We start from the raw sequence: 27888 nt of genomic DNA on the forward strand, positions 1-27888 counted from the left end.
GGTCTGGGCTGGGGATTCGAACCCGCCACCTTAGGTGTACGTGGCTGGCGCCTTAGCCGGTTGAGCCATAGGCGCCGAGCCTCAAGACAGAGTCTTACTCTGTCACCCTGGGTAAAGAGTTGTGGTGTCATAGCTCACTTCAACCTCAAACTCCTGGGCTCCAGTGATCCTTCTGCCTCAGCCTCCTGAGTAGCTGGGACTTCAGGTGTCCAACATAATGCCTGGCTAGTTTTTCTATTTTTAGTAGACTTGGGGTCTCACTCTTGCTCAGGATGGTCTGGAACTCCTGAGCTCAGGTGATCCATTCATCTCAGCCTCCCAGAGTTACAGGCATGAGCTACTGTGACAGCCCATTTGTCCATTTTTTAATTGGATTGTTTGCTTGGTGTCAAGATATGTTGGTTCCTTATATAGTGTAGATATAAATTCTCTGATGAGTAGTTTGCAGATACTTTTTCTTATTCTGTAGGTTGTCTTTTCAGTTTGTTGATTGTTTCCTTTGCTGTGCAAGAACTTTTCAGTTTGATACAATCCCATTTGTTTATTTATGCTTTGGTTGCCCATTGTTTTGAGGTCTTATTCATAAAATCTGTTTCCAGGCCATTGTCTTGAAGCATTTCCCCTGTGTTTTCTTTTAGTAGTTTTATAGATGGGTATATTTTATTTTATTTTAGGTCTTTATTTTAGGTGTATTATTTTATTCCATTTAGGTCTTTGATCCATTTTAGTTGATTTTTTAATAGGGTGGGAGGCAGGGAACTAGCTTCATTCTGCGTTTGGATGTTTAGTTTTCCCAGCATCATTTATCTTTTGAGTATCTTAGTGCTTTAGTTGGAAATCAGATGGCTGTAGGTACGTAGATGTATGTGGATGGATTTCTTGGTTCTTGGTTTTGTTCCATTGGTTTATGTGTCTGTTGTTATGTCACTACCCAGATATTTTGATTACTATAACTTTATAGTATATTTTGAGTTTTCTAGGAGTGTGATTCCTCCAACTTTGTTCTTTTTGCTTAGGGTTACTTTGGCTATTTGAGGTCTTTTGTAGTTTCCTACAAATTTAAGGATTTTTTTTCTGTTTCTGTGAAGAATTATCATTGGCATTTTGATAGGGATTGTGTTGAATCTGTAGATTGTTATGGGTAGTATGGTCATTTTAACAACACTGATTCTTCTAAACCTTGTGTATGGGGTTTTCTTTCCATTTTTTGTGTTCTATTCCATTTCTTTCATCAGTGTTTTATAGTTTTCCTTGAGAGGTCTTTCACCTCATTGGTTAAATTTCTTCCTAGGTATTTTATTTTTTGGATATCTATGATAAATGGGACTGCCTTCTTAATTTCTTTTTCAGCTAGGTCCTTGTTAGTATATAGAAATGCTACTCACTTTTCTATGCTGATTTTGTATCTTATAACTTCATTGAACTTATCTATCAGTTCTAACAGTTTTTTGGTAGTATCTTTAGATTTTCTATGTATATGATCATGTCATCTGCAAATAGGAACAATTTAATTTCTTCCTTTCCAATTTAGATTCCCTTTATTTCTTTCTCTTGCCTAAATGCTCTGACTAGGATTTCTAGTGCTATATTGATTAAGAGTGGTGGGAGTGGTCATCCTTGCCTTAGTCCAGATTTTAGAGGAAAAGCTTTTATCTTTTCTCCATTCACTAAAATGTTAGTTGTGGTGAATGTGGTTTTCTGTTTGTATTATATTAATAAAGAAAGTAAAACATAAGGAAAGAAAACTGATTATAGAGTAAACAACTATATTGAGAAATGGTAAGAGTTGAGACCTTTTAAATGAGCTAAGACTTGTTGACTGAAGATTTTATTAAGTGCTACTCTCAGAGATGTGAACATAATCCCTAAATAGAGAGGCAGTGATGTTTATTAAAAAGAAGGCTAGAGTGCTGAAAACTGTTTTTCTAAGAAGATAAATCTGAAAGGGTGGATTTCAGTGAGGGACTGGAAGGCCAGCCAGGAAACCACTGTGTTAAGGTGAAGGTCATAAAGATTTGGATTAGGGTGGTGCTTATAGGAATACAGGTAAAACAGAAGCTGCTGTTTATGTTAGTATGATAGTCATTAATACTTGGTGATTAAGTATGGTTATTAAAAATAAAAATATTAGAAGTAAAGTCAAAGACTTCAGGTTTTGAGGGCATACCATTGCGTGGGTTGGGGATTCTGGAAGGATAATTCCAGGTGATGATGCTAGAGTAAGATCTGATACTTCTTAAGATACTTCTTAAGATACTTCTTAAGATATTTAGAATCTCAGAGGAGTGGTTGCTAGGGATTCTATATTCGAAATTGTTCATTGGAAAATACCAATTCTTAAAAGAAGGAAAATGATAATGTTGGTTGGTTTTGTTAAGTACATAATTGGGATATAGAGATTTGACGGTGACTTTTCAATGTTATTCTTTGTATCTTTTGAATTTATTATCTATTCAGAAAACAAATAACATTTAATTAAAAGATAAAGATGCCCAAGGCTTCAGTTGCTGGGGGAAATTCTTTTTTTGGCATTTTATTATTTTAAGTACTTCAGGCTAGATAATTTCTCCAAAAAGCAGCCAGGTAAACGTTTAATGTTTAACGATTGTCTTTGACTTATATGTGTGGCTAAACTTTGTATGTTCGATTCTTCATGTTTGTGTGTGCGTACATTATGGTATATGCATGCCTGTTGTCCATGGATGTGACTGTGTGTATGTATGTGTGTGTATGTGTTTTACCCACAACAGAATGTTTATAGCTGGAGGCTTAGAGACCCTGTCTTCCAGAATTTTTCATTCTTATTGCCATAATTTACAAATTTTCTCCTTAGACAAGGGAGATGTCCTTGCTTCTCACCTAGCCTCAGGACCATTCAAAGATGGTGGTAATTCAAGAGCAAAGACTGTCTCTCTCCTTTGTTATTACTACTGAGGCTGGCTATCCACTACATATGAGTCTCCACCTAATTCTCTTCAGGTGATTGTCATGAATTCAGCTTCTGTAACAAAGTGTCCTGAAATCTGTGAATTTTTATTTCTTATCTCAGCCTTTGGATAGGTTAAAATCCAGTATTAGATCTGGTCAAGAAAATTGTTTATCCTATGACATGAAAATATGTGAAACACTTTAAAAAAATTTTTTTTTAACTTTTTCTTTTATAATTTTTCAGTGACTAAAAACCATCAGGAAACTCAAGTTAGATATGCTTATTTTTTATTTGAGACAGAGTCTTACTATGTTGCCCTGGTAGAGTGTCATGGCGTCACAGCTCACAGCAAACTCAAACTCTTGGGCTTATGCAATTCTCTTGCCTCAGCCTCCCAAGTAGCTGTGACTATAGGCACCTGCTGCAGTGCCCAGCTATTTTTTGTTATTGTTGTAGTTGTCACTGTTGTTTGGCAGGCCCGAGCTGGTTCGAACCCTCCAGCTCCAGTGTGTATATGGCTGGTGCCCTAGCTGCTGAGCTATAGGCACCAAGCCAGATATGTTTATTCTTGAAGGACTGATGAAATTGGGAGAAATTTTAAGACTAGTCCCCCAGGATTCAGAAGGACAGGAGGCACTAGTAGGAAGCTAAGCAACCTAGCACAGTGGCTTTCAAATAATTTAGTAGTGATAAAAACCACCAGGAAACTCAAGTCAGATGAGCTTATTCTTCAAGGACTAATGAAGTTGGGAGAAGTTTTAAGACTATTCCTATCAGGATTGGAAAGGACGGTGGATTCTGGATAGCCTAGGCCAGTGGCTGCCATTCTTGGCTATATATTGTCACCACCTGGGAATATTAAAGAAAAATACTGATGCTTTGTCCCCACCCTTAGAGATTCTGATTTACTGGGTCAGGGCTATGACCTGGGCACTGGAACATTTTAAACATTACCACTTGAATTTAATGCACAGTTATGTCTGAGAACCACTGGCCTAGAGAAGAAAACTGGTTCTGGTCTGAGAAAAGTCCTTAAGTTTCACAGTGACTCAATCCCAAGTTCTCTCCATTTGGGACAAATTAGAATTTGTTGTAAAAGGTAAATGTGGTGTTTCTCTGTGTTCCCTAAGAAATTTGATGCTTTTTAAGACTTGTGATTATTTAGGTTTCTGATTGGTGGGAAACAAAAAAACCCATGAGTTAAGTCTTTAGCATCTGGAAAGAATGAATAGATTTGTATATTAACAGTAAGAGAAATAAAATTTCATGGGACTGGGCATGGCAGCTGAGCCTTTAACCTCAGCACTTTGGGCAGCCAAGATGGGAGGATCACCTCCAGAGTTTGAGGCTCCAGTGACCTTTGATTGCACCATTGCATTCCAGCCTGGACAACAAAGTAAGACCCTGTCTGTAAAAAAAAAAATGTAGAAATGAAAAACCACTTCATTGGCTATACTTAATTTAATGTGATATTTGCACAGGTTGCCTGTGATTTGCTTCGAAGAATTATCCGCATTTTGTATCTCAGTAAGAGACTCCAAGGACAACTGCAAGGAGGAAGTAGAGAGATAACAAAAGCTGCTCAGAGTCTCAATGAACTTGGTAAGTCCTTTTTTGATTAAGAAGTTAGAAGAGGTTTTAAAGATTTTAACTCACTTGATTTGTTGACTTTTGTCATCACTGTTAGCAAATACTGTTGAACACATTTTAAAAATAATGGGTGGTATACGACATTGTCATACTTCTCTGAAGGAGTAAGTAAAATTAGTACATTTTCTGCAAATGCTGATTACTTAAAAAATTATTATACAGTAAAATTGGCCTTTTCTCATAGACAGTTCTATAAATTTTAATACATATATAGATTCATGTAACCACCATGACAGTCATAATATAGAACAGTTTTATCACCTCCCCAAATTCCTCTCTTTATGATCACACTCACCCTCTACCTCTAATCTGGCAACCTCTCATCTTTTTTCCATCATTGTGTCTTTGTCTTTTTGAGATTGTCACAAGAGTGGAATTATAAAGTAGGTAACTTTTAAGGCTGATTTCTTATACTCAACATACCATATTTTGCTTTTATAATGTGCTCCCGTGTATAATGTACACCCATGTTTTTACCCCAAACTTTTGGGGTGAAGGGAAGTCTTTCATACCATATATATATGGTATGCATCCTTATTTTTTACTTAAAGCATGGGCCAAAGCGTGCATTATACACGGCAGACTATGGAATAAGTTTGAGATTTATCCAAGTTTTTTGGTGTACTAATAGTTTGTTACTTTTTATTTGATGGAATATGGTTGTATGAATATAAGGCAATTTGTTTATTGATTCACTGGTTGAAAGACATTTGTGTTGTTTCTAGTTTTTGGTGATTATGAATAGAGTTGCCATAAACATTTTTTTTTTGCTTTTGTTTGATTTATTTATTTTTATTAAGTCATAGCTGTATACATTAATGCAGTCATGGGGTACAGTGTGCTGGTTTTATATACAATTTGAAATATTTTCACCAAACTGGTTAACATAGCCTTCATGGTATTTTCTTAGTTATTGTGTTTTTATATTCTACATCTACATTTATATTCTACATTTAGAAAGATTTACATGTACTCTTGTTAACATTTGTGTACAGGTTTTATTTCTCTTTGGGGGAATATCCTGAAGAAATGCTGTTTTTAGGTGACAAATCCCATTTTGATATTATGCTTAGAAGATTTATTTAATTTTTTATTTGTTTATTCTTTTCTCAGACTTTCAGAGTAGGCCCTTGATGTTCAATAATTTAATGTTATAGTTTTGACTGTTAACAAACTACAAAGTCCACAATGAAGTAGTTCATAATTTTTTAGGCAAAATTTTGAGTAGCTGTTGAGTATGTGTCAAACTGCCCAATGGCTATGTTTTAATGAGGCTGTGTTATTTTCTTTTCATTGGGTATCCAGTAATTTTTCTAAAGGGCATATATTTAGTGATAATTGTACTTTTGTAGGTTCATAGGTCTTTGATTACATTCATCTCAAACATCAAAAATCTGCTTACTCTTAGTGATATGCTTTGAAAGTAGGTTTGCTAAAATAACTTTAGATAAATGTGTATTCTTTCTAAATTTTTCTACCTTAATTTTTCAATTACATAGTAATGATATAATGCTTAGTTCGTATTTTTTACTAATCAAGGAAATGTATTCAATAACCTTCACAAATCCTTCAACAACATTTCGATTGTATAATGCTCAAATATAGGCTTTGTTTAGGTACATGATTTGGGATATATCTAATTTGTGATTTAGTGTCTAGGAATATGTCATATAAAAAGTTAATTTTTGGCTGTGTATGGTGGCTCACACCTGTTATTCTAGCACTTTGGGAGGCCAAGGTTGGAAGATTGCTTAAGGCCAGGAGTTTGAGATCAGTCTGAGCAACATAGTAAGATCTTGTCTCTACAAAGAAAAATAAAATTAGCTGGACCCAGTAAAGTGTGCCTGTAGTCCCAGATGATTGAGAGGAGGAGGCAGGAAGGTTCGTTGAGCCCACAAGTTTGAGGCTGTGGTGAGCTATGATGATACCACACACTCTATCCTGGGTAAGAGAGCAGGATACTATCTCCCCCCACCCAAAAAAAGTTAATATATTTTAAGCAGTTTGTAATACTTGAGTGTTATTTTCACAATATGGTCTAAACATAGGAGTGCAAAAACCATAGTATCAGCTATTATATTTTCCTCTATCAGATTTAATTTCTATACACCAAAAATAGTCTCTAATATAATAGAATCAACAGATACAAATTATTCCAAGATTTATTATGTATGTTCATCATCACTGACTTTCCTTCATATTAAAAAATAGTTAAATTTTGATTGTGATTATCATTTCTCCTAGAATCAACAGATGCTATAATACAAATGGTGATATCTTTTTCTTTTTGAAAAATAGGCACAAATACTGATCATTATTTTCTAAGTTTGTGCTGTACAGAGTGTAAACCCATCATCCTTTCAATGTGGTGTTACCTTTATCTAAAGCTTTCGTAAACATTTAATGTTAAGTTATTGAGAAAGCATATTTCATAATGGAATTATCTCTAAGTGAATTATATTAATTTATATTTTTAAAGCTTTGCAAATTATATGTGATTTAATATTTGCAAAGGCATAATCTCCTTATTATTCACCATAGTTTAGTCTTGACCAGTCCTGGCTTTGATAACTGATAAGGAGAATGACTAATAAGGACAAGCATTATTGGCTGTCAGTACCACATGTACAATAAATGACCTTTCTGTGATTGAAGCATCTCTAAAATGATCAATGTCATTATCATTTTGATTCTAGTTCTCATTAGAGAATAAAATGATAAAGAGTTGCACTGTAATATATGTTACACACTCTTGAAATCAATAGCAATTTCTTAAAATTGAAAGGTTTTGAGGCTTGGATTAGGATGACCACATGAAATACATTGTCATATGGAAATTAAGCATAGTCTTAATGCATAGGAGGGGGTATGTTTTGCCCCTTGTTAATCCCTTCTGAGGCATTCACTCATTTGTTTTCTGTTGTATGCTAATGTACACGCATTTTGGGGTGGGTATTGAAAATATTCTGGAATTAGTTGTGATTGTTGCACAACTTTGACAGTATACTAAAAACCACTGAATTGGCCAGGTGCAGTGGCTCACGCCTGTTAACTCAACACTCTGGGAAGTGGAGGTGGGTGGATTGCCTGAGTTCAGGAGTTTGAGACCAGCCTGAGCAAGAGTGAGACCCCATCTGTAGAAATACTCAGATGTTGTAGCAGCCACCTATAGTCCCAGCTACTTGGGAAGCTGAGGCAAGAGGATCACTTGACCCCAAGAGTCTGAGATTGCTGTGAGCTATGATGCCACAGCATTCTACTGAGGGCAACAAAGTGAGAGTCTGTCTCAAAAAACAAACAAATAAATAAAATAACCTCTGAATTATGCACTTTGAAAGAGAAGTTTATGTTATGAAAATTATATATCAATTTGAAACATATGTCTGGCGTGGTGGCTCATGTCTGTAACTCCAGCACTTTGGAAGCTGGAAGTGGAGGATTGCTTAGGCCAGAAGTTTGAGGCCAGAAGTTTAGACCAGCCTGAGTAACGTAGCAAGATTCTCTCTCCTAAAAAATAAAGTTTGTTCTAGATTCTTAGTGACAGTTATACTGATATGTTTTACTTTATTTTAAATTGAGATGTAGGTGACATACAATAAACTCCATATATAGAAAATGTGTAATTTAATACATTTTGACATGAAAGCATCACTAACATCAAGGTAGTGAACATAACTATCACCCCCAAAAGTTTCCTTTTGCTCCTTGTTAATCCCTCCTTAGGCATTCACTCATTTGTTTTCTGTCACTATACATTAGTTTCTACTTTACAGAATTTTATGTAAATGGGATTATACACCTTGCATATGGTTTTGGTCTGCCTTTGTCAGCCAGCTTTATTATTTTGAGGTTCATCAGTGTTGTGTGTTATCAACACTGATGAACTGACTACTTTTCAATTGATATATCACAGTTGATTTATTCATTTACCTCTTTTGTTTGTTTGTTTTGGAGTTTTTTTTGAGACAGAGACTTGCTCTGTCACCTTGGCTAGAGTATATTGACATCATTGTCGCCCACTATAACCTCAAACTCCTGAGCTCAAGTGATTCTCCAGCCTTTGCCTCCTCAGTAGTTGGGACTATAGGCACGTGCCACCACACTTGGCTAATTTTTCTATCATTTATAGAGACAGGGGCTCATTCTTGCTCAGACTAGTCTCAAATTCCTGGTCCCAGGCCTTCCTCCGGCCTTGGCTTCCCAGAGAAAGTGGTAGGATTACCACTTTCATCCCTGACCTCATTCACCTCTTACTAGACCTTTGGGTTGTTCCAACTTTTTGGATATTATAAAACAAGTAGCTATGGACATTCATGCACAAGTCTTTTGCAGTTTTTGGCTGGGGCTGGGTTTGAACCCGCCACTTCTGGCATATGGGGACGCGCCCTACACCTTTGAGCCACAGGCGCTGCCCTACAGGTCTTTATATAAACATACTTTTTCATACAATTGGAATATCTGGATCATATGGGACATGTATATCAAACTTTTAAAGAAATTGCCAAGGTATTTTTCAAAGTAGTTATATTAACATTCCTACCAAGAGTGTGCCAAAATTCTTCTTCCCCGACATCATTATTTATTTTATTTTATTTTATTTTATTTATTATTATTTTTTGCAGTTTTTGGCTGGGACCGGGTTTGAACCCACCACCTCTGGTAGATGGGGCCAGCACCCTACTCCTTTGAGCCACAGGCACCGCCCCTTTCCCGACATCTTTGCCAAAATGTCTTATATCAGTCTTCTTAATTACAGTCATACTATTAGGTATATAGTGTTATCTCAATTTGAGTGTATACAAAAAGCTACTAGGACTAATAAAGATACTTATCAAGGATCCAGGATACTGCATCAAAAGACAAGAATTAGTTGTTTTTCTATATACTTTATTGGCAATAAGCAATTGGAAATTGAAATTCAAAAATACCACTTATAATAGCATAAAATATATGAAATACTTAGGGATGAGTCTGACAAAAGATGTCACCTGTACACTGAACATTACAAAACATTGAAAACAAAGAGGACCCAAATAAATAACATCTTAATCTAGCAGGTGGAAGACTTAGTAGTTTCAGATGTCCATTTTCCCCACGTTGATCTATAGATTCAACACAATTACAATCTAACTTCCAGTAAGCTTTTAGAAATTGACATGCTGATTTTTTGTTTTTTAATTTTAGGTTATAAGATACAAACAACCAGGTCACAATTTTCAAATTTTTTATGTAGAGTCCCTCTGGTAGTTGTGTCCCACACCCAAAAGGTATGCCCTCCACCCCTACCTTGTGCCCTTTGAGTGGGAGCACATGGATCCCTCCCCTCATCTCTTCCCTCCCTTGTTTCCCCTTCCTCCAACTTGAATAGAATTAAGTTTTTCTCCTATGTGAGCGTGTTAGATTATCTGCTGGCTTCATAATAAAATTGAGTACATTAGATACTTGCTTTTCCGTTTTTGTGAGAGGACAATTTTTAAAAAGTTTATTTTTTGTTCTTTTTATAGAGATCAGGTCTTGCTGTGTTGCCCAGGCTTATCTTGATCTCTTGACCTTAAGCAATTCTCTCACCTTGGCCTCCCAAAATACTGTGGTTACAGGCATGAGCCACTGTTCCTGGATTGAAAAACTGATGTTAAAGTTCATATGAAAGGCTGGGTGCAGTGGCTCATGCCTGTAATCCTGACACTGTGGGAGGCCGAGTCGAATACATTGCCTCAGGAGTTTGAGACCAGCCTGAGCAAGAGTGAAACCCCATTTCTAAAAAATAGCTGGGTGCTGTGGTGGGGGCCTATAGTCGCAGCTATTTGGGAGGCTGAGGCAAGAGAATTGCTTGAGCCCAAGAGTTTGAGATTGCTGTGAGCTGTGATGTCACAGCACTCTATGAAAGGCAACAAAGTGAGACTCTTTCTCAAAAAAAAAAAAAAAATCAGCAAATCTATTGGTGTCTGTAAGAAATTATTTTAGTATTCCAAATGCAAGGCCAGGCACAGTGGCTCATGCCTATAATCCTAGCACTATGGGAGGCCAAGGCAGGTATATTGCCTGAGCTGAGGAGTTTGAGACCAGGCTGAGTAAGAGTGAGACTCCATCTTTAAAAAATAGTCAGGTGCTATGGCAGGTGCCTATTAGTTCCAGCTACCAGGGAGGCTGAGGCAAGAGAATTACTTTGAATCTAATTGTTTGAGGTTGCTGTGAGCTATGACGCCATGGCACTCTACAAAGGGCAAAAAAGTGATACTCTGTCTCAAAAAAATAAATAAGTAAGTAAATAAATAAATAAAGTTAGTTCACATGGAAATGCATAGGATTTAGAATAGGTAGAACAACTTGTAGAAAAATATAAAATTACCCAGTTTGAAGACTTATTCTAGTAATCATGACATAAATATAGACAAATAGATTAATGGAACAGATTTGTAAGCCCAGAAATAGACCCACACATCTATGAACAACTGACTTTTAAATGGTGAATTTTTTTGTTTTTTTTTTTGAGACAGTTTCACTTTGTTGCCCTCGGTAGAGTGCTGTGGTGTCACAGCTCACAGCAACCTCCAACCCCTGGGCTTAGGCAATTCTCTTGCCTCAGCCTCTCAATGAACAACTGACTTTTGACATATTTAGTAGAGAAAGAATATTATTTCAACAGATGGTGTAAGAACTATTGAATATCAGTATGCAAAACAGGGGACTTCTATTCATACTTATATGAAAAATATTAACTCAACATGGATTCTAAATGTAAAATGTTATTCTTCTTTTTTTTTCTTTTTTGAGACAGGGTCTTGCTCTGTTGCCAGGGCTATAGTGCAGTGGCATCACCATACCTCACCACAACATCACACTCAGGAGCTCAAGCAATCCTCCTGCCTCAACCTTCTTAGTAGTCGAGACCTACAGGCAATACCATCTCACGTCCACATCCCTAACTAATTTTTCTTTTTCTTCTTTTTTTCTTCTTCTTCCCCTCCTCTTTTTCTTACTCTTCCTCCTTTTTTTTTCTTTTCAGAGACATGGTTTCACTCTTGCTCAGGCTGGCCTGGAACTTCTGGCCTCAATCAATTCTCCCCACTTGGCTTTCCAAAGTGCTAGGGTGTGAGCCACCACAACTGGTGTTAAGTGATTTTCTAAGCTAGAGAATTCTGTTTCTATAGCATACTATATTTCCCTCTCCCCATCCATGATGCTAATGGGCATAAACTCTTTGTAGGTTAAGAATGGCTCGAATGTTATAGCTGACATGGAATTACGAGTTCTAAGTTCACTTACAGTTCTATTAGTACCCTGGTGGGGGTTTCACCTTCTCTGCCAGTAGGATGTCCTGTACTCTGAGACTAACTGAGCTCCTAGGTCTGCACTTGGCCCTAGATGTAAAATGTTAAAACTATAGAACCTATAGAAGGAGACTTAGGAGAACATTTTTGTGATTTTGAGTTTGACAGTAATTTTTTAAATAATACTCAAATCACAATTCACAAAAGAAGAAAATCGGTAAATTAGACTTCATCAGAATTTAAGACTTCTGTTTTGAGTAAGAAGAATGAAAAGACAAGCCATAAACAGGAAGAAAATATTTGCAAAGTATATATTTGATAGGAAACTTGTGTCTAAATATATTTAAAAACTCTCAAATGACCCATTTAAAAAATAGGTGAAAGATTTGAATGAATACTTCTTTCTCCAAAGAATATTCATGGATATTACAAATGTGCATGTGAAAAGATGCTCAACATCATTAGGCATTAGGGAAATGACAAAATTATGCTAGTATCTTAATGATGGAGAATAAGCAGAATTATTTTAGCATAGAATTATTCAGTATGCTTTTTCATGCAGGTTATGTGTAATGATTAGAAAAATAAAATTATATAGTATAGATTGCAGGATTAAATTGTATCACGTTGATTTATGACTTTTCTTTAAGGCCAATCTTGGAACTAATTGAAAATTTATTTATTTATTTATTTTTTAGAGACAGAGTCTCACTTTATTGCCCTTGATACAGTGCTGTGGCATTACAGCTCATAGCAACCTTCAAATCCTGGGCTTAGGTGATTCTCTTGCCTCAGCCTCCTGAGTAGCTGGATTATAGGCGGCTGCCACAATGCCCAGCTATTTTTTGTTGCAGTTTGACTGGGCCAGGTTCGAACCCACCATCCTTGGTATACGGGGCCAGCGCCCTACCCACTGAGCCACAGGCGCTGCCCCACTAATTGAAAATGTAGATGGCCTTGCTACAAAGTGGCGACATTATTTGAGCATTAGTAAGATAATGTACTTAATTTTTTTTTAATTTGACCAGCTACCTTTTTTGTTAACCATCTAAGCAGAGCCCCTACATTATTTATTACTTTAGTGTTTTCCAGATTTTTTTGAACAGCTGGGTAAAATGTCATTGTGCATCATTGGAGGATAGCTCTTTCAAAATTAAATTAGTGTCTGAAAACACTTAACATGATTAGAAGTATTGAAAAAGTTCTCACACCGCCAATATATCTGGATCAGGTTAAAGTGACAGGTTTGCTTATTCGATAGTATTCATCCTGCTTTAATCATGTTGACTTGAAGCTGCTGTGTTGAAACCAGACTATATTTCTACAGTCAACATTAGCACTTTCCAATTTTTCTTTGGAATTTTATTAGACCTGTTACACTCAACCTACCCGTAGTACACTGGTGAAGAATCTAGTGTGCTCTTTGCTTCAGTGTTATCAAATGGCAGAATTCTGCTAGGTTCTCTTGGATTTGAATATCAAAATGTAGAGAGAACATGGAAGATGTAAATCTGCATTAATTAGAATTTTAGCTAGATGGTTCTTATATATTAGTTTCTTTAGATTTATTGAGAAACTCATTTGAACCTGGTTCTTCCTGTGATTTCCTTTCAGCTTCATTTTATTTCTCCTTATTTATATTAGAAATCACTCTTTTGAAGTAATTTTTTTAAAAAAAATCTTAATTATCTTAAAGTTTATCAGATATTTTTGAGATTCATGGCTGCCAGGAGAAAATATTTATCTTGGTAAATATATCACAATACTTTTTTGGGCTTAGAAACTTTATTTTGTTGACAGTGAGAATTGATTTAATAATTAGTTATGGATAACTTATTGGCAGGGTTGTTGTAAAGAAGGCATTAATTTAACTTACAATAAATAATACATAATAAGAACAATAAATCAAAAAGAGGGTAAAAAAGAGACTAGCAGCAGAGTAAAAAGAGGGGTATTTTGTAAGGCATCTCTGTAATAGCTCAGCTTTAACATTGAAATTCTTAATTGAGGCAGTGGGGATATGTCATTTCCCCCTGCCTCCCCTTGATAGAATCCTCTTCACTGCTTTCGAGGGGAAATGGAATATGGAATTCTTAGCAGGGTAGGGATAACTGGGTCGCTCACAGACTGTAATGTCTACTCATCCTTTTGAAATTTTTCTGTTTCTGTAAATTCATATTAATGCCTTATCTCTTCTCTTCATATTAATCAAATTCATAAGAGACTGGTTTATAATCCAGCATACTGATTTGTTAATTGGCAATAAGATATACACTATTCAAATGGACATACAAATTTATAATTAGAAACTTGTTTGGTAAAATATTACTTGGATCAGGGAAAGGTAGTAGTATGATTCAGTGTTTGGCACAAACTCATGATTAGCTTGATGCTTACATCTTCATATTAATAATATGAATTATTAACCTTACCCATAGTATTGAATAAAAGTCTTGGGTCATGAGGAACTCTCTATTTGTTTACTGTTATGTCTTGATGCTTAAGTTTTTATTCTTTATGCTTCATGTTGTTGTCTATCCCTATTTGGTTTACCCAGTTTTCTCCAAGTAAGACGCAGTACAATTGATTATATTTTTGCTTCTGATTAAGATGGTATTTCTTTTGTTGTTGTTGAGACAGTTTCACTTTGTCACTCTCGGTAGAGTGCACTGGCGTCACAGCTCACAGCAACATCAAACTCTTGGGCTCGAACGATCCTCTTGCCTCAGCCTCCCAAGTAGCTGGGGCTACAGGTGCCTGCAGCAATGACTGGCTATATTTAGAGACAAGGTCTTGCTTTGGCTCAGGCTGGTCTTGAACTTGTGAGCTCAGGCAGTCCACCGGCCTTGGCCTCCTGGAGTGTTAGGATTATAGGCATGAGCTACTGCACCTAGCCTAAGATGGTAATTCATTGCTGAATACGGTTATATTCCAGACATAAAGTGAAAGTTTGAGTGCTCCTTACTTTTTAGTCTCTTGAACTTAGAATGATCCTCTAGTAATCCCACTTGCTAAAACAAATTTGTTAGTATTTTGATACTTCAGATCTATAGGTTAATATGATAAACTTTGTATCTTTTTATAATATTGAGGCTTTCTCAACTGAAACATAATCTCTTTATTTTTTCAAGTCTACCTTTATGTCTTCAAAGAGTTAGTTTTTAAAAATATTATGTCTATATCCTACTTTATTGTATTTCATGATAACATTGTTTCTAGCTATCTTTTTATTGTTATCTGATCTATTTTTGACAAACAGGAGTTGAAGGAAGAAAAATTGTTTGTAAAATAACTAGACCGGCTTGGCACTTGTAGCTCAGTGGCTAAGGGTGCCAACCACATACACTGGAGCTGGGGGATTCGAATCCAGCCCGGGCCCGCTAAACAACGATGACAATTGCAACCAAAAAATAGCTGGGCATTTTAGCTACTTGGGAGGTAGTCCCTGCTACTTGGGAGGCTGAGGCAAGAGAATCACTTAAGCCCAAGAGTTGGAGGTTGCTGTGAGCTGTGACGCCACAGTACTCTACTGAGGGCATCAAAGTGAGACTCTGTCTCAAAAAAAAAAAAAAAGAAGTAACTAGACCATACTTTGGTGGATATTTTCTAGTCTGTTTATGAAAATTATGATTTATAATTCATATAATTTATCAAATAGGCTTAAACACACATAAGACCTGTAGCTTGTTAGGAACATGATCTAGAATGAATCAATAATTTTTTGTGTTGGAGAAATTTAAGTTCCATTCTTATCTATAAACTCATCATAAAACTAACAACAGTAATGATAATGGAATGATGATGATGATATGTGTGGGAGAAACCACTCTCCTCCTACCTTTCCCATTTTGGCTCACCTGCACTTTCTATGAAGTAATGAGAAAAAAATTCAGTCATTCTCTTGCCATAAAACTCAGATAAATTCATTCATTTATTCAACCAGTATTTAATTGAATATAGAAGATAAAACTGAGCGAAACAGAGAGTCCCCTACCCTTTATAGAGTTTATATTCTAGTGGGACTTAAAGTCACACATATATCTATAAAATCCAATTCCAGAGCCTAAGCCTTTAAACTACCAATACTGTACTCTTTTCTTAAACTCTGTAGCAACATTTATTGCTTCACAAAAAGGATTATGGCTGTCGGTAGATCTTCCAGTGTCTTTTTTTTTTTTTTAATGAGAAAAATCATACTTTCATTCCACTTCTTAGGAATACCTAAAATATAAAAATAAGTCTAGGTGAATGTATATTATACTTAAGTGAAAATGAAAAAATGACTTTTGATTGAAGTGTAATAACCTCGTATAGGAAATTAGCATATATTACTGTATTACATATATGTTATGCCATGTGTATATAGAGAATATTTTATATTGTGATTGTGGGTTGACTGTTATTAGTGACTTAACATTCTAATTAAAGCTTGATTGAGTTATTTAAAGATCATTTTTAAAAATATAATTAAGCAGTAAATTATAATTAAGCATTTGGGTGCGTTGGAAAGCATTTCCTCCATTAATTGTTAATGCATATGATCTATTTTCTGAGTTTTACATTTTTGTTGCTAAGCTGCAATATATTAACACCTTATATTATGAGAGAATATACTTAAAACCAAATTTATCATAAAATATTGTATATTTATTGTGGAAGGAAGAGATAGTATAAGCTTGTTTCATTCAGTGATGTTCTTATTGTAGCTGTGGTATTTTGTTAATGTGACAAAATAATATTCATACACAGAGGTATCTGATTTATACACTTGCCACTTAAGAGGTACCTATTTATTTCTGAACTAGTGAGTATTTTTTAAGATGTCTATAAATGTTGTAGTTGGCAAAATTTTAGTAAGTTTTCTTGTTTTAAATTTATAAAAATTGTTTATTGATGGAAATGGTTGCAAATATACCATGGAACTGTTTCCAGTATTAAACTAGTTTTATTGTAAGTCTCGGATGACGTTTTTCTGAAATAGAGTACATGCATATTTTTTTTTGTGACAACTTTGACGTAGGGAATTTAATGTGTATTTAAAAATCTACAGTGTAATGACATATGATGATAAACATTTTCAGTAAGTATGCTTGATTTAGATGGTCTCTAAATTACTTACATATGTGGCTGGATTCAGCTACCACCAGGTGGGGGTGATGCTGTGCTGAAATCCAAATGGTCAGAATGGCTTATGCTTAGATGTGGGTTTGTATGTGGTAGAGAGTTAAGTGTATTAAAATTACACACACACTCACACACACACAAGGTCTTTTAACTCATTAAAGTTAATTTTACTAAAATTTATATTTAATAGGTGACACCCATAGCACTTATGATTCTGTTTATTTCATTAGTTCTATCTTATATAATATAGTGTAAAAAATTTAGGATAATATCCAGACAAAAACAAGCAGGTGATTTACTATAAATGTGAGTACATTGTTCTTCATAAATTTCAAAGTTGAAGTAGTATTTTTAAGATATGTTCTATTTCATATGGTTAGTTAGTAATCCTTATGGAAGCTCTGTATTTAACCTTACTGTTAACCATGCTGGAACATTTATCACGGTAGGAGCACAATTTATTTAGTGTAAGGTTCTTCAAACTAGTAATGTATCAAAGCTTTCAATTTCTTGTTTCTAAGGGTATTTATTTTTTATTTGGACTTATGCCAATAGTTCTCAACCTCTTTTCCATTCTAGCATATATCACTAACAATGCTAATTTTTAAGAATATGCGTTAAATGTATACAGACAGTGCCTGAGAACTATAGCCTTATTATTTTATTGAATGTTCCTTTAAAATGATATCAGCTTTCTTCTTAATGAAAGTATTATATAAGAAGGGGAGGTGGGTCATTCATCACTATTATACTTTATTATTTTATGTATAGAAAAGCCAATAACAATATGAAACAGTTTTTTTAGTCTTTTGTTTTGATAAAGTTGGCTAAAGGATAAGTTAGAAGGGTTTAATGTAAATTTATGATTATGGATATATTTATGAAGCTCTGCACTTTAATATTATGTGAACAACAGGGCAGGGAGCATGATCTTCCGAGGGACATAGTTAATAAAATTGCATGCAGCTTTATTCATTTGTTTTAATTTCTGTGTTAGGGACTTGAAATTTCTTTCAGTGAATCAGAAGTATGTCCTTCTACCATATCTAAGAGGAAGATAATGCTGGTGACATAGTTTTAGTATCACAACCAGGAATATATTTGATCATTAGAGGTGATGATGTATAGTTTTCATATTAATATAGTAATTAATTTTACTTTGGAAACAGTTCCTATATTCATTATATTTGACAAACCATTCTCTAAAATCCAATCAGTTTATATATGTATAACTCAAAATGGTTAGTTATGTAGGATATATCTCCTTGCTAATGATGCTCAGAATGAGATGGTATGTAGACATTTATGAAGGTTTTAGGGGATTGCTAACATTTGCTTTAAAAAATACCCACATCAAAATTCTGTGGTTTGAGTTTCTTGATATCTAGTTGTTTGTCAAGTTTATCCAGAATTGCTTCTTGAGTAAAATGCTGCATTTGTCAGCAATAGCTCCTGAAGACCTCCTTCGTATGTTCTAGCACAAAGTGTTTGGATGGGATCTTTATTTTTTTCAAAACAGGGTGCCCACTCTTACATCTTAAATTGATTTCCAAGGTGTGTGGATCTACGCTCAGTGTAGCACACATTACTGATTGACCTCCCAATTCCTTTCTTCTCATTCTTTCTTTTTGGCAGGGTCTTGGTTCAGTGAATGTTCACTTTCCTTTTATCTTTAGGCTCAGGGAAGGGCTACTCCCTTGCTCCAGAGCTTAAATCATGATTTGTCATGATAGTTTCATTTGTTTATGTAATGGTTTAGAAATGGACATATGACATCATCTGGACTAAGGAGGGTTGAGGGGACGTGAGCTATGGTATGTTTTAGAAATGTTTTTGCAAAAAATATAGATGCAAAGGAGAAGCTGGAGGTGGAGATGAGATACAATCCCTACTCCCCCACCCTCTTTTTTGCCCCGTTGACTTGGGTAGAGTGCAGTGGCATCATTGTAGCTCCTGCCTCAGCCTCTCAAGCAGCTGAGACTATAGGCAAGTGCCACAATGTCTGGCTAAAATATTTTTTCTACTTTGAGGTCTTGCTTTTGCTCAGGCTGGTCTTGAACTCAAACTCCTGAGCTCAAGAGATCCTCTGGCCTTGGCTTCACAGAGTGCTAGGATTATAGGCATGAGCTACCTACCACACCTGGCCACACTATCCCTAATTTTAAACTGTCAAGCTGAGATATACCATTTGCTTATTTGCATCAAATACATGAACTCCAGATCTCTCTTTATCATTTCATTGAGTACTCTCATTAAAAAAATTCTACTCTCTGTTTTTTCATTTCTCTGGCTGTTAATAGCAATACCTTATATTGGTATGGTCTTTTTCTTTTTTAAATTTTATAACGGTAGGAACACTTTGCAGAATGCATGTGGGAATACTTAAGGGAAGAGTCATATCTCCACATGCTTCCATTACTAGTAATAATGATTTTATAAGCCTGACACCAATATTCAATTATTAGTTGTAAGTAGATTAGAAATATTAGGAATAGGGAACAGAGTATGGACAAAGGGAAAACAGTAATAGGAGATACTGATTCAGAGTAAATTTCCTGGCTTTGAGTGCAAAGCATGGGACTTTGTCACTTTAATATTCGGAAGACTGGCATCTTGCATATCCCCCATACCCCCACAGGTGCCAAGTAGCCACAGGCTGCAGGCTTTGAGGCTGTTCTCTGCCAGAGCGAGCCGTGTGCTCTGAAAGAGTGCTTTTTGGGGAATGAAGAATGTGAAATCTTTAAACCTTGTTCAACACAGGAAGATTTGCTCTAGATCAGATAAGGAGATGAAATATCTCTTTTCTTTTCTCACCTTAGTTTGGCCAGAAGAGTCTGTCTGTCTGGACACAAGGCTGTCGGAGTATTGAAACATCACATCTGTGATATGTGACAGTGGGTCAGCTAGGATTTTTTCTCTTGAGTCAGGCTCCTAATTGTTTACCTTCTCAGGACTCTGTTTGTGTTAAGATCATAAATACCTTAAAACAATAAAAAGTAGCAAGTAAATTCATATGATTAATGTAATTAATTGTAGAATTAGTCTAGTTAATAGAAATGCAAGTACAGCAAGAACCATGATGGGATTGTTTACCTTGCCTTCATGAGATTTATGATTGTAACACTGATGTATGAACTAAATACAGAGCTAGCCTGATTGATACTCCAGGCAGCACACTGGATGCCTCACAAAGAAGGATGTGCCACTTCCCTAATCCCTGCTGCTCTTAAAACTCTCTTTGTCTTTGCCTATTAATTCTCTGTAATTTTCCTAATAATCCTACATTGGTCTCACTTGCATCACCAGGCCACATGGAAAGAGACCCATGGCGGGGCTGGCACACTTAACATGAGATCTATCTTCTTAACAGGTTTTTAAGTATATAATACAGTAAAGTTATCTATAGGCACAATATCGAACAGCCACATTTCTAGAACGTATTCATTTTTGCTTAACTAGAATTTTATACCTGTTGATTAGCAACTCTCCATTTCCTCAGCCCCTGGCAATGACAATTCTATCATTTGCTTCCATGTATTTGACTATTTTAGATACCTTACGTCAGTGGAGTCATGCTTATTTGTCCTTTTGTGATTGGCTTATTTTACTTTACAACCCCTTTACCATTTTACAGAGATTATAATTTCTCCACAACCTTGCTAACGCTTTTTTTTTTTTTTGGTTTGTTTTTATAATAGCCATCCTAACATATATGAGGTGGTATCTCATTGTGGTTTTTTTTGGAGACAGAGTCTCACTATTTCACCCTGGGTAGAGAGCTGTGGCATCACAGCACACAGCAACCTCAAACTCCTGCGCTTATGCGATTCTCTTGCCTCAGCCTCCCAAGTAGCTGGGACTACAGGTGCCTGCAATAATGCCCAGCTATTTTTCTGTTGCAATTGTCATTGTTGCTTAGTTGGCCCTGGTTGAGTTTGAATCTGCCAGCCTCAGTGTATGTGGCCAGCACCATAACCACTGTGCTACAGGCACTGTGCCCTCATTGTGGTTTTAATTTGCATTATACTGATGATTGGTGACACTGAGCATCTTTTTATATATCTCTTGGCTATTTGTTTATCTTCTTTGAAGAAATGTCTCTTCAAGTCTTGAGCCCATTTTTAATTAGAGTTTTAGTTTTTTGGCTATTTAGTTGTAGTAGTGCCTCATATAGTTTGGAAATTAACCCCTTATCAGATACATGGTTTACAAATATTTTCTTCCATGTCTTAGGTTGCCTTTTCACTATATCATTTCTTTTTTTGCTATGCAGAGCCTTTTCAAGGTCATGTAGTCCCACTTGTCTAATTTTGCATTTGTTGCCTATGCTTTTGATCATATTCATGAAATCATTACCAAAACTTGTGCCATGGAGCTTTTCTCTTGTGTATTCTAGGAATTTTATAGTTTTAGGTCTTATGTTTAAGTCTTTAATCCATTTGAAGTTTTCTTGTGTGTATTGTATAAGGTTAGAATCCAATTTTCATTCTTTTGCATTTGTCTTTCCAATTCTCCCTATATCTGTTGAAGAGATTATCCTTTCCTTATTGTGTATTCTTGGTACCTTTGTTGAAGATCAGTTGATCATATATGCATAGATTAATTTCTGGCCTCTCTATTCTGGTTCATTGGTTTATATGCCTGTCTTTTTGCTAGTACTATACTATTTAATTACCATAGCTTTGTAATATATATTGAAATCAGGAGGTATGATGACTGAAACTATGTTCTTCCTTTTCAGGATTATTTTGGCTATTCAAGGTGTTTTGTGATTCCATACGATTTTAGAATTTTTTTTATTTCTGTAAAAAAATGCCATTGGGAATTTGATAGATCACTTTGAGTAGTGGGGAAATTTTAACAATGTTAATAACTCTTACAATCCATGAACACAAGATGTATTTCCATTTGTGTTGTCTTTAGTTTCATTCATCAATTTATTATTATTATTATTTTTTGAGACAGTCTCACTTTGTTGCCCTTGGTAGAGTGCTGTGGCTTTATAGCTCACAGCGACCTCAAACTCTGGGGCTCTAGCGACCCTCTTGCCTCAGCCTCCCAAGTAGGTGGGACTATAGGAACCTGCGACAGTGCTCATCTAATGTTTTGAGGCAGGGTCTCGCTCTTGCTCAGGCTCGTCTCCAACTCCTGAGCTTAGGCAATCCACCTGCCTCAGCCTCCCAGAGTGCTAGGATTACAGGCGTGAGCCAGTGTGCCTGGTCTTTCATCAGTGTTTTGTAGTTTTCAATGTGCAGGTCTTTTTTTTTTTTTGAAACAGAGTTTCATTTATTTCTCCCAGTAGAGTGCTGTACTGTCATAGCTCACAAGAACCTCACACTATTGGGCTTAAGTGATTCTCTTGTCTCAGCCTTCCAAACAGCTGGGATTACAGGTACCCACCACAATGCTTGGCTAAATGTGCAGGTCTTTTAAATCCTAACTTAAGTCTATTCTTAGTATTCTTTTGATGGTATTATAAATAGGATTTTTGTAGTATCATTTTCATATAGCTTGTTGGTGGATAGAAATGCAACTGATTTTAGTTAATTTTGTATGTTGCAATTTTACTGAATTGGCTTATTCTAAAAGTTTTTTTGGTGGGGTCTTTAGGAGTTTATATATATTAAATCATTATCATTTGCAAATAGGGACAATTTTACTTCTTTTTAGATCTAAATGCTTTTTTCCCCTATCTAATTGCTCTGTCTAGGTAGGATTTCCACTACTATCTTGGTCTTGCTCTTATTATTAGTGAAAAAAACTTTCCATCTTTCACCAATGAGTGTGATGTTAGCTGTGGATTTTTCATATATAACCTTTATTATTGAGGAAGTTCCCTTCTATTTTAATTTATTAAGTGCTTTTATCATGAAAGAGTGTTAAATTCTTTTTCTTTCCCATGTGGTTACTTTTCTGACTATTTAACAGTCTATTTTTAAATTTTCTTTTATTTTGCTGTTTTTGGCCGGGGCTGGGTTTGAACCCGCCACCTCCTGCTTATGGGGCCGGTGCCCTACTCCTCTGAGCTGCAGGCGCCACCTTAACAGTCTGTTTTTTAAGGCAAATCTTTCCAGCAGAAAAATTATGCCAGTAAAAGTTATCCATTCTCTTTGCCAAAACTAATTTGAAGCAGTAACACCTTTTTCATAGTCTTTCAATATATTTAATATGGGGATTCTAAGAGATTCTGGATGTTTTGTGTCTTGTACTCATGGATCTTATTACCATTTTAACAAATTTGCTCTTGTTTCTGTGGTATGAAATGGTGATATAGTTTCCAGAAGATGTCACCTTAGCCTATATGTCTTTCCATATGACTTTAACCTCGTGGGAAGATTTTTTAAGGATAAGAATTTGTAGGACATAGAGGCAGTGAAGCAAGGAGAGAGGAATCTAAACATAGAAGTAAGTGCTATTTTGCAGTGAGAAATTTAATTTATTTAGTTTTGAGTAAGTTATATTCAGATATTTGGATATTCTTTGATGTAAATAGAATTAAGGATTTAGTGATAATAGCTATTCCAATTGATAGATTCACCAATTGTAGTAGTATTGAATGATGTGATGGCTCAGCATTTTGAACATAGGGTACATTTGATCCTTATAACTTTCACAGCTAAGGAATAGTTTTGTGGTGCTATAACAGAATACCAAGGCTGAGTAATTTATAATGAATAGGAGTTTATTTTCTCCTAGTTCTAGAGGCTGGGATGTCCTAGATCAAGTTGCTGGCATTTGATGAGGGCCTTCAGGTTGTGTCCTCACATGACAGAAGGCAGAAGGGCAAAAGAGACGAACTCTGTTTCTTTACACGGCAGAAGAGCAGAGACCTCATGACATAAACACTTCCCAGAAGGTGCTAGTTTTCAACATACAAATTTTGGTGGGCACATTTATATCATAACAGATAGTGATATGCTCTGTGGCAGTTTTTCTGACTTCAGATTGGTGCAAATCAACAAGTATGTATGGTGTCATAGACAAAATAATGGCCACGTCAAGATGTCCACATTCTAACCCTTGGAATCTATGAATGCATTACCTCACATTACAAAAGGAACTTTGCAGATATGTTTAAAGTTATGGGCTTTGAGCTGGTGGATTATTCTGGTTTGGAAGAGGAAGATAGAGGGGTGGGACAGACAAAGGAAGAAGAGACAGGAGAGATTTGAAGCATGAGAATTACTTGATCTGCCATTGGTGGCTTTGAAGATAAAGAAAAGGGGTCATGAACCAAGGTGTGTTGATGTACTAGAAGCTGGAAACTGCCCTACCTGACAGCCATCAAGGAAATGGGGACTTCAATCCTATAACCTACAAGAAACTGAATTCTGGCAAGAACTAAAAGAACAAGGACACAGATTCTTCCTTAGTGCTTCCAGAAAGGAACATAGCCATACCAACACTTTGATTTTAGCCTGTTGAGACCTATTTCAGAATTCTAATCTTCAGAACTATAGGACAATAAATTTGTACATTTTAAGCCTCTGGTTTGTGATAATTTGTTATAGCAGCAATAAGAAACTGTGCATACAGCAGTTGTACTATGCCATCTGCCTGGAAAAAGGATTATTTTAGAGGAAAGAAAATGACTGATTTTGAAGTTCTACCCTAGAAAGACATTAATGTTAAAGCAAAATGAACTACACATCCTCACCCATTACCCTCCCTCCCCCAATTTGCAGTTTTTATATATGTCCTGCTGCTTCTGATGGAAGAAGAAAAGTGCCAGAGGTATTTATTGACAGGAATTAGATATTTTTTATACACAGTTAGGAAACATTAACTGATGATTTAAAAGTAAACAGCTGTAATGGGATACTGCTTAGGAAATATCCTGCATACTCTCTTGGTATCATGGCTAGTGACAGATTTTTTTAACCCCGTTTGCTCTTACAAATAATGGCCTCAGGCCACATTAAAGATTCTTACAGGTAAACAATTTGGGTATTGAAGAAAACTATATTCTGATCAGATTTATATAACATATTCAACTCTATACTTATATATTTTAAGATCTATCTTCTTTTATCTGCTGTTTATGTGCCTGTTTGTTTTAGGATTATAGGGATTGGAAAAGTTTATTCTTGGTCTTTGGGACACATAGGATATTATATCCCAGATCCTGGTTGCAGGCATAGGGTGGGGCTAATTATGAGCCATAGTTATTTAATTTCTAATAGATACAAAAATATATTTAGTCAAGATTTTGGTATAATGAGTAGGAAATTTTCCATGGAGTTTTTTTTATTATTATTATATTTTATTAAGTCATAACTTTGTACATTGATGCATTTATGCGGTTTAGGGTACTGCTTCAATAGATGGAGTTTTCTTTTTTTTTTTGCAGTTTTTGGCCGGGGCTGGGTTTGAACATGCCACCTCCTGCTTATGGGGCTGGCGCCCTACTCCTTTGAACCACAGGCACTGCCCCAGATGGAGTTTTCTTTTAAGGCTGCTAGTTCAAAATTATGTTTGTTTCACACTGTGTTCTGAGGAATCCTTGTGATTTGGATGAAGGGAATGTTAAACTGTTTAATGGTGCTAATTTTGTTTCATTGAAGAGTAGTTTGCTTTAATCTTGTTTATAGTTTATGGTTGGTTTTTTTTGAGACAGAGCCTCAAGCTGTTGCCCTGGGTAGAGTGCTGTGGCATCACAGCTCACAGCAACCTCCAACTGCTGGGCTCAAGCGAGTCTCCTGCCTCAGCCTCCCAAGCAGCTGGGACCACAGGCATCCGCCACAACGCCTGGCTATTTTTTGGTTGCAACCAACCATCGTTGTTTGGCGGGCTCAGGCTGGATTCAAACCTGCCAGCTCAGGTATATGTGGCTGGCGCCTTAGCCGCTTGAGCCACAGATGCCGAGCCAGTTTATGGTTTTTAAATTATTTTGTTTGAAAAGTTCTATTACTGAAAGAAGTTTGAAAATAAAAGTCATATTGTTTTTTGGAGATGGAGTAGAACATTGAGCATTTGCAGGGGCTAAGCCTTCATTCAGAAAGAGACTTAAAGAATTGCATCTTGGGAAAAATTGGAGAACATGAATGTTTAGAATATGTATTTGCCGTCTAAGTGGAGTAAGAGAGTTAAGAGGAAAAAAATGACGTCTTCTTGCATCATTTGCACACACTGTGTGATGACCTGCTTCCTCCTGTTGATCCACTTACTCTTCAGGGATGGAAGGGTACCTAGGATGTCCATGTCTTCTTTGGAAGGTGATGGAGAGATCTTTTCTCTGCTTGATCTTTCTATAGATATCAAGCTGTGGTAGTTGTCAAACAGAGGGGTAGAGGATGAGAAGAGGGTATTTTGTTTGTGTGTTGTTGGATTTTGATAGGATTTAGGGATACTTAGGAATAGCCAGCTGATTAATTGATGTAGAATCTGTTATGTAAATCTTTATTAGAATAAATTCATATTTTAAAGTGAGTTAAATAGTGGTGATGAAAATAAAAACTGGAAAGGAATGGTTATGAAGATTTCTACTGAGGGTAAATGACTGAATAAATCTTGTTGAATGGGTACTTGGAGGCTAGATATTTTAACATAACAACTAGAACAACACTCTATTCATAAACTTTTTCTCCATGAAAGTAATATTCACTCTACTAACACTTTAGAGACTTCAAGACATCATAAAATTGTACCATAAACTATTGTAATCATTTCTGCTGTGTAATTTGTTATTAAGAGAGAAAAAAGCATATGTTTTGAAAGTGTCTACACTTTGGTTTAAATTCTCTTTCCATTCCTCTTGCTAACTGAATTTTGACAAGTGAACTTCTCAGGTTTCAGCAGTTTGCTGGATAGTTTTGTTTGATCTCTGAGGTGGTTGCCTGTCTTCTAAAATCTTGGGGTTCCAGTAGCTATGTCTATTCTTGGTTCTTGGGGTGTTCCTGGTCAAAGAATGGTCAGACACCCCCAAGTAAGTTTATTGAGACAAAGTTTATTTAGGAAAAGAAAGATAGGTTTGCAGAGTAAGAGGGTTTACAAAGCAACATATATTTGCCATAGACAGTGAATGAGTCTCCGTTGTTGTGATATAAGGCCGAAGAGGGCCTGGACTGGAGCAGACGGCACGGGCATGGTGTGCAGCAGGCTCTCCCGGCTCTCAGTCAGCGACACGTGCGCTTTCCCACGTCGCTCAGGGGCCACGGCTTGGACGCCATGCGCACAGACGCTGCCTGCGTCATCGTAGAGACAGATGCAGAAGATGGAGTCAAGGGTTATGGAATTACCTTCACTCTGGGCAAAGGCACTGAAGTTGAAGTTGTTGTCTGAGCTATGAATGCCCTTGCTCCCCCCGTCCCCCCTCCCCCATAAAGGCCAAAGAGGCAAAGTGATAGAGGCCATGGTTAGGGTTCTGTTTTTCACTGTCTGGATCAGCCTACCCCAGGATTCAGAGGTTACCTCGGAGCCAAGTCTTACTTTGCATGCGTACCCCTCATGAGCCTCTCTGAATGCCCATCAGGCAGGGCGTGTGGATTGCAGTGTAGCTAATGCCATGATAAGCAGCCACGTTCAAGACTGTGGTACCTGTTGCTTGGCTAGAGTGTTCTCTACATCTTTTTGCAGTTGGAACACTAAGTTCGATGGGTCAATTGGTAGGGTGTTTCCTCCTCCCAGATGTCAGCAATCGCTCCAGACAAGGACTAAGGTGAGGTGGGGTGTAGGTTCCCCCCTGTCCTTTATTCCTAGGAGAGCTGGATTTCTAGCTATTTGCTTAACAGATTTAATAAGAAAGTTTATATTTTGTCTATGTTTTTTTTTTCTTTGATACAGAGTCTTAACTGTGTCACCCTCGGTAGAATGCTATGGCATTCTATGGTTGCTCACAGCAACCTCAAACTCTTGGGCTTAAGCGATTCTCTTGCCTCAGCCTCCCAAGTAGCTGGGACTATAGGTGCCTGCCAC

At 36.4% G+C, this 27888-nt stretch overlaps 1 protein-coding gene across 1 annotated transcript in view; it reads left to right on the forward strand.

The window, feature by feature from the left end:
- The window catches only part of COG5 (component of oligomeric golgi complex 5), a 313042-nt gene that overhangs the window by 35592 nt on the left and 249562 nt on the right, over positions 1-27888 (forward strand). Inside the window, exon 6 of the mRNA XM_012812313.2 lies at positions 4411-4531. Within this exon, the coding sequence (XP_012667767.1) occupies positions 4411-4531 (121 nt within the window). The remainder of the gene's footprint in view (positions 1-4410; positions 4532-27888) is intronic.

Source organism: Otolemur garnettii, unplaced genomic scaffold (genome assembly GCF_000181295.1).
Source record: "Otolemur garnettii isolate 467f Iridium unplaced genomic scaffold, OtoGar3 scaffold00005, whole genome shotgun sequence".
Classification (NCBI taxonomy): domain Eukaryota; kingdom Metazoa; phylum Chordata; class Mammalia; order Primates; family Galagidae; genus Otolemur; species Otolemur garnettii.